This window comes from Erinaceus europaeus, chromosome 14, assembly GCF_950295315.1.
Source record: "Erinaceus europaeus chromosome 14, mEriEur2.1, whole genome shotgun sequence".
In the NCBI taxonomy this organism is placed as follows: Eukaryota; Metazoa; Chordata; class Mammalia; order Eulipotyphla; family Erinaceidae; genus Erinaceus; species Erinaceus europaeus.
Window position 1 is genome coordinate 99,082,830 of NC_080175.1, and position 7,476 is coordinate 99,090,305.

Here is a 7,476-nt window from a genome sequence, read left to right on the forward strand (position 1 = left end):
CATTCCCAGCTCACATTTTGTTTTATAATTTAGTCTGTACACACATTTTTGTACCATTTACCATTTAAAGGCGTGGTAACTGCGACTCACTAAGTTGCTTTCATGTCACCATGAGTTGTGAACTGCAGGTTTAAAATGCAGCTTAAGAATTTGGACTTTTAAACTAGGGAGAAGTTCTCCTTTCTTATGAAACCCATCAGGGTTCCAGTAACAGTGCAAGACTGCTCAGCAGGGGTTCTCCCTCTTCAGTGCTGGGTAGGTCTGACTGTGTCTGTGAGTGAGTCTGGGTGGGTCTGACTGTGTCTGTGAGTGAGTCTGGGTGGGTCTGACTGTGTCTGTGAGTGAGTCTGGGTGGGTCTGACTGTGTCTGTGAGTGAGTCTGGGTGGGTCTGACTGTGTCTGTGAGTGAGTCTGAGTGGGTCCGATTCCGTCTGTGAGTGAGTCTGTCTGCTGCCTGCCTGCCTCCTAGCCAGGAGAAGCCGTTGCAGCCCTGGAGGACTCCTCTGCATTGCTAGAGGAGGGGACCTTTCCTTAGGATTAAGCTTGTGTGTGGGTTTTAGTTCTGACATATGCAGGTTAGTTGCTTCAGGTAATACTTCTTTTGACTTAACTTTTATTGCTTCCGTGCCTTCTTTTTAAGTGTTCAATGGTTTGTCTTCCTTTACAGGCCTTTGTGGGTATATCACCTGTAGAAATGTCATGTAATATGATACGTAATAATGTTTTAGATGTATTTATTTTCCCTTTTGTTGCCCTTGTTGTTTTTTATTGTTGTTGTAGTTAGCATTGTTGTTATTGATGTTGTCGTTGTTGGATAGGACAGAGAGAAATGGAGAGAGGAAGGGAAGACAGAGAGGGGGAGAGAAAGACAGACACCTGCAGACCTGCTTCACTGCCTGTGAAGTGACCCCCCTGCAGGTGGGGAGCTGGGGGCTCGAACCTGGATCCTTAGCCGGCCCTTGCACTTCACGCCACATGTGCTTAAGCCACTGCGCTACTGCCCAACTCCCGATACATAATAATTGATGTGATATAATACAGTATAATATAATGAAAGATATATTCACAATTACAGATGATATTTAGTAAGATCCTATTGTGGGTAGGACCCGTTGCTGAACCATTGTTTCATTCTGAAATAAAGTTTTAGACCACTAGGGCCAGGTAGTGGCACACCTGGCTAAGCCCCCACATTACAATGCACAAGGAGCCAGGTTCAAGCCCCTGGTCACCACCTGCAGGGGGAAAGCTTCATATGGGTTGAAGCAGGGCTGCAGGTGTCTGTCTGTCTCTCTTCTCAATCTTTCCCTCCCCTCTCAATTTCTGTCTCTTTATCAATAATAAAACAGATAAATAATTTTTGTTGTATGCTTTACATTGGGTTGTTCTAGCTCTCCCCCGCCAAGAAAATTGGATCAGTCCTGCTAATTTCGCGGGCCCGCTTGGCCCTGCCCCAAGGAACCCCGAGAGGGTTCCAGAGTTCCAGAGTTGGAGAGCTGGAGAGTTGCAGAGTGAGAGAGTGCTTGGCGCCGTCGCGGGGGAAAGAGGCAGCAGAGTTCTGTTTGGTGATTAGTTTGTCTTAGTTTATGAATCGTTGTTCCTGAATAAAGAAATACAGCTTCCCTGCCCAGCCGTTGTCTCCGCGTCTCTGTTACCCGCCCATGAAGCTAGCCCGGCCAGCTGGAGCCTCCAAATTTTAACAACAAATAAATAAATAAAATATTTATTTATTCCCCTTTTTTACCCTTGTTTTATTGTTGTAGTTATTATTGTTGTCATCATTGTTGCACAGGACAGAGAGAAATGGAGAGAGGAGAGGAAGACAGACACCTGCAGACCTGCTTCACTGCTTGTGAAGCGACTCCCCTGCAGGTGGGGAGCCGGGGGGCTCGAACTGGGATCCTTCGCTGGTCCTTGCTCTTTGTGCCACCTGAGCTTAACCCGCTGCACTACCCCCCAACTCCTGCTAAATAGTTTTTTTAAAGTTTAAATCTCCTAACATACTAGGACTGAGTAAAGTAGATATTAATAGCTGAATTACTCGTTATTCTCACCAGTTCTAAAGAACAGCATCCTCTAGCACCTTGCCTGTAGATGTAAAGTCATCTTAATGGTTCACTTTTTTTCTAAATTTATTTTTTATTTAAGAAAGGATAAATTAACAAAACCATAGGGTAGGAGGGGTACAACTCCACACAATTCCCACCACCAGAACTCCATATCCCATCCCCTCCCCTGATAGCTTTCCCATTCTCTATCCCTCTGGGAGCATGGACCCAGGGTCACTGTGGGATGCAGAAGGTAGAAGGTCTGGCTTCTGTCATTGCTTCCCCGCTGAACATGGGCGTTGACAGGTGGATCCACACTCCCAGTCTGCCTCTCTCTTTCCCTAGTGGGGTGGGTCTCTGGGGAAGCTGAGCTCCAGGGCACATGGGTGGGGTGGTTCACTTTTTCTAATAATGACTGGAAGCTGTTCAATTTCCTGGCAGTGTTAAGTCTTTGGACTTGACATTTCTGTTTTCTAGATTGGATATATACTGATCGGCACTGCTACTGAAAATGACTTTTTATGATTGGCTGAACACATGAGGGGGTCTCACTGTCTCCGACTGGCTGAACACATGGGGGGGGTCTCACCATCTCAGCTGGATCTGGGACAGCTAACAGCAGGAAATACCGTTCTTGCACTTCTCTCAATGTCTGAATATGTTGTGGTTCTTAGTTTCTCTGGCTGCATGAGGTTAGTGACTCTGAATGACAAAGCCAGAGCAAAGAAACTGTCACGACCCCACAATATGTTTATTTCTATCTTGCTATCCAGTTGCTGAAGCCCCGGAATGCTTTACTCTTGCAGATTTCATTTTATATTTATTTATTTTGAAAAGGTACTAGTGACTTAATACTGATCTACACAATTATTAGATAACAGGGGTATAATTCCTACTGTCCCCACCACCAGAGTCCTGTGTCCTCACCACCTCCATTGGAAACTGCAGGAATTCTCCCAAGGCTGCAGATGTGGGTTGACTCTATTTCTGTAACTGTCTGTCTATATTTATATATATTTACCCATTTTTTATATGGTCCTGCCTTCTCTTCCTTTCTAAGTCACACATACACCTATTACTACTTCTGAATGTCCTTCCTTTCCCCCCTCTTCTCTCTTAGGGTCCTGATGGAGCTGGGGTTCAGAGAACTCTGCTCATCTCCCCTGTCATTTCTCCCCCTCTGGGAGGATGGACCAAAGATCTTTATGGGATGCAGAGGGTGGGAGTTCTGGCTTCTGTCACTGCTTCTCTGCTGGACATGAATGTTGGCAGGTGGATCCACACCCCCAGCCTGTGTCTGTCTTTCCCTAGTGGGGCAGGGCTCTGGGGAGGGGGGAGGCTCCAGGGTACGTGGTGAGGTTGTCTGCCCAGGGAAGTCAGGATGGTGTCTTGGTAGCATCTGCAACTTGCTGGCTGAAAGGCAGTAAGCTATAAAGCAGGACAGGATGATTAATGAACAGGAACCAAAATGCAGGAATAAAACAGATGAGAATAGGGATATTAGAGTGGAAAGAAGCTGGGAAGTCTATTTGAAGTGTATTCACAGGGGCCTATGACTTTTGTAGGATTTGCTTGAGTTTGATGGCTAACATGGAGGTAGACAAATAAATTGTCTGGGGAGACAGTGTCAGAGTTGAGGATAGAACTAGAAATCTGGAGTAGGGCAGAGGGGAGCTCTCAAACTGAAGTAAGCATACAAATACAATTAACTATGTACCGGTCTATTTGACCCAGGTCCAATGTTTATTCCTATTTAGCACAGGAGCCTGTGTGACCTCAGAATCCCTGTCAGTCTGAGCTCACAGCCCATGGTCACAGCTGGGAACATTCTAGGCTGCTCTCATGTCAGGACCCGTCTTCCTCGAGTGGCAGGGTCCTCTGGGGCTTGGTGCCAGCACTTTGAATCCACTGCTCTTAGTGGCCATTTCCCCCCCCCCCCCCATTTTATTGGCTAGACAGAGAGAAATTGAGAGGGGTGGTGGAGGTAGAGAGGGAGAGAGAAAGACAGGCACCTGTTTCACTGCTTGTGAAGTGTCTTCCCTCAGGTGGGGAGCTGGAGGGCTCAAACCTGGATCCTTGCATGGGCCTTGAGCTCAGTACTGTGTGAGTTTGACCAGGTGTGCCACTGCCCAGCCCCTTTCTTAAACGTTTCAGTTTGAGATTGGGCAGCGGTGAGGACAGACAGACAGCCAGCGCTGCTTCACAGTCCTTGGAGTTACCCTGGACCACCGTCTGCTGCTCTCCTGGGATGCTAGGGCTGGAACCCTCAACTTCAAACATGGGGAGGCTGTGCTCTTCAGACTCAGCTATCTGCCCAGCTCCATGTGCAGTTTCTAGACTAATGGCAACTGGCTTCGACTGGAATACGAATAGTGCCATGGCAAAACTGGTATGGCAGGACAGGTGGAGCTGGGCCAGGGGGTTGGAGTAAAGATGAGCTTGAGTCACTACGCAGCCTCCAACCATTCTAGGTGCAAATGACTTTGTTGTTTCGTCCAGAGCTCTTGCATATGATGGTGCTAGGAGTCAAAATTTGGCTACTGTGGTTTCTTTCTCCCTATCTAAAAACAAATAAATAAAATAAAAATAAAACCAAGTGTATTCTACCCTCATTGAATTTTGTTTGAAAGAGGACCCAGCAGATAGGTGGGCATTGTGAAAGCAAATGCTCTAGTTTAGTTCTAGCTGCATGGAATGTTAAATAGATTTTTTGATGATCCCACCAATGTGTCCTGGAGCTTCACTTCCCCAGAGCCCTGACCCACTAGGGAAAGAGAGAGACAGGCTGGGAGTATGGATCCACCTGCCAACACCCATGTTCAGCGGGGAAGCAATTACAGAAGCCAGACCTTCCGCCTTCTGCATCCCACAATGACCCTGGGTCCATACTCCCAGAGGGATAGAGAATGGGAAAGCTGTCAGGTGAGATCTGGTGGTGGGAATTGTGTGGAGTTGCACCTCTCTTATCCTATGGTTTTTGTCAGTGTTTCCTTTTTATAAATATGAGTTTAAAAATAGTAAAAGTTATATTTATTGCAATATTGACATAAATATAAATATAATCCAGGTTGGATCTAAAATTAAAATATTTTTCACTCTAAACAATAGGTTCTTCGATTTCATAGCTGACACACTTCAGGGGAGTGACAACATCAGTAATTTTATCTATCCTTATAACTTTGTTTCTCCCTAGATATGGCTGTCATTATCCCATTTGGCGTTTTGTCTGTTCATTGTGGAAGTGGGGTCGGTCTTGCACGTGCATGATTTCCTTCCTACAGAGAGACGCACAGTGCCAGACCTTTCCTGCTGTCATGGCTCCTGCCGTCTTGTCTCAAGGTCTGAGCCCCGCACCCCCAGTAAGGCTGGTGCTGGTCTACTCAGCCCCAGTATTGGTTTGGCTTTAATTCGTTTCACACCACCTCAACCAGTCAGCTGAAGCTGTAATATAATTTCGGTTCCATTTCTTGAAAAGTATTTCCCTCGTTGTGTGTGTAGTGGCTGCTGTCTTCTTCTATTGAATATTTAAATGCCTAGAGGGGTTGTTGTCATCTTCTAAAGAGGATCCCGCGTTCACGGAAAGCCGGAAAGCCAGCTTGACTATAGGGGTTGTCATCTATGTGTCTGATTTGGGAGTCTCAGCCTCTGTCCCTCTGTCCTGTCCTTTCAGGTTTCAGCAGTTCCATCCTTTTCTCTGTGCAGCTGACTTTAAGAAGATTGCTTCCTTGTATGGGAGCGATAAGTTTGATTTGCCCTATGGGATAAGAACATCAGGTTAGTAGTGGTTTTATTTTTAATTTTTATTAGTGGTTTAATAATGATTAACAAGATTGTAAGATAACAGGGGTATCTTAACAGTTCTCACCACCAGAGTTCCCTGTCCCCTGCCCTCTATTGGAAGCTTCCTTATTCTTTATCCCTCTGGGAGGATGGACCACACTTATTTATGGGGAGCAGAAGGTGGGAGATCTGGCTTCTGTCATTGCTTCTCTGCTGGATATAGGCTTTGGCAGGTGGATCCACATCCCCAACCTGTGTCTGTCTGTCCCTAGTCGGGCAGGGCTCTGAGGAAGCAGGGCTCCTGGACACATGGAGACGTCGTCTGCCGGGGAGGTCAGGATGGAATCATAGTAGCACCTGTAACTTGGTGGCTGAAAGATGGTAAAGTTAAAGCAGAACAATTTTTTTAATAATCAGGAACCCAAAAGTAGGAACAGAGGAGATGAAACTATGGGTCTTCGTGTGGGAAGAAGCTAGAAAGTCTATTTTAGGTATATTCCAAGGGGCCCACGACTTTAGTCATTTTTGCCTGAGCCCAATAGCTAACATGCAGGTGGACTAAAAGTATTGTCTGGGAAGATGGTGTCAGAGTTGAGAATAGGACTAGAACTAGGGCAGAGAGTAGCTCCCAAACATGGGGAAAGCATAGAAATACCATTAACTATTTACCCATCGATCTGCCCCAGGGCCCATGTCTATTCCTGTTCAGCACAGGACCCTGTGTGGCCCTCCGAGTCCCTGTCAGTCTGAGCTCACAGTCCATGGGCACAGCTGGAACCTTCCAGGCTGCTCTCATGTCAGGACCCGTCTTCCTCGAGGGGCAAAGCAGGCTGACCAGCCTCCCTGCAGAGAGTGGGGAGTCCCCACCATGGCTGCTCTGCAGTGAGAGCAGGTCCTGGGGAGGCCACAGGAGGAATTGTGCTGACGGTCCTGATGGCAGTGACCAGTGATGGTGGAGAGAGGGATCTGTGAGAGGTCTAGGCCCATCATATCTGTGTGGGAATCCCAGGATCCCCTGACTAGCCCCAGATGGTAGGGTGGCCTGGTATTGACCAAAAATGCTGTCATTAAAGTGAGCCAGTCTCGTGCCTTTACACAACTTTTGTAGTGTCTTCTTGTCTTGCACTCTTAAATGTAAGTGGTTTTTGATGAAACTGTTGATATAATTTCAGTGCCTTTGTCCCTAGAGGATAATGGTTTGTGATGGAATGAGGGTAATCAAAGTTTTAGATATAATTCCTTACTGGCTTTAAGACTATGTAGATAAGATCGTGAAGAGGGCTGACCATGTCGTCATTGAGAAATCATTTTTTGCTTTTGTTCAACTTCCAGTGGCTCACATGAGTTTTGATATATTACTTTCTTCTGATTTAGAATTGGGGAGGCCACCCTGTGGGTTAACTGATTCTCAGTCTCCCATCTTATCTTCGAGCTTTATTTTATTTTATTTCCTTTTACTGTGTTAATTATTGTTACATATTTTATTATGAAATAATTTGAATGTAACGATGGTCACAAATTAGCCAATATCTAGATTAAATTTTTACCAAGCCAGCTGAGGGCTCCTTCTGTTTCTTCCCAGTCAGAGTCCCTTCCCTGTGCTTAAAAGGAGCTGTCATCTGGAGTAAGTTCAGAAACATGGGGATGG

General features: G+C 46.1%; 1 protein-coding gene across 10 annotated transcripts in view; it reads left to right on the forward strand.

Annotated features, from left to right (window-relative positions):
• The window catches only part of ST3GAL6 (ST3 beta-galactoside alpha-2,3-sialyltransferase 6), an 82,959-nt gene that overhangs the window by 47,540 nt on the left and 27,943 nt on the right, over window positions 1-7,476 (forward strand). For 8 of the 10 annotated variants that reach the window (XM_060172183.1, XM_060172185.1, XM_060172187.1 and 5 more), the window contains one exon: window positions 5,719-5,822. The exons of the other annotated variants lie outside the window; for them this stretch is intronic. In XM_060172183.1, coding sequence (XP_060028166.1) covers window positions 5,719-5,822 — 104 coding nt within the window. The remainder of the gene's footprint in view (window positions 1-5,718; window positions 5,823-7,476) is intronic. 10 annotated transcript variants of the gene reach the window in all.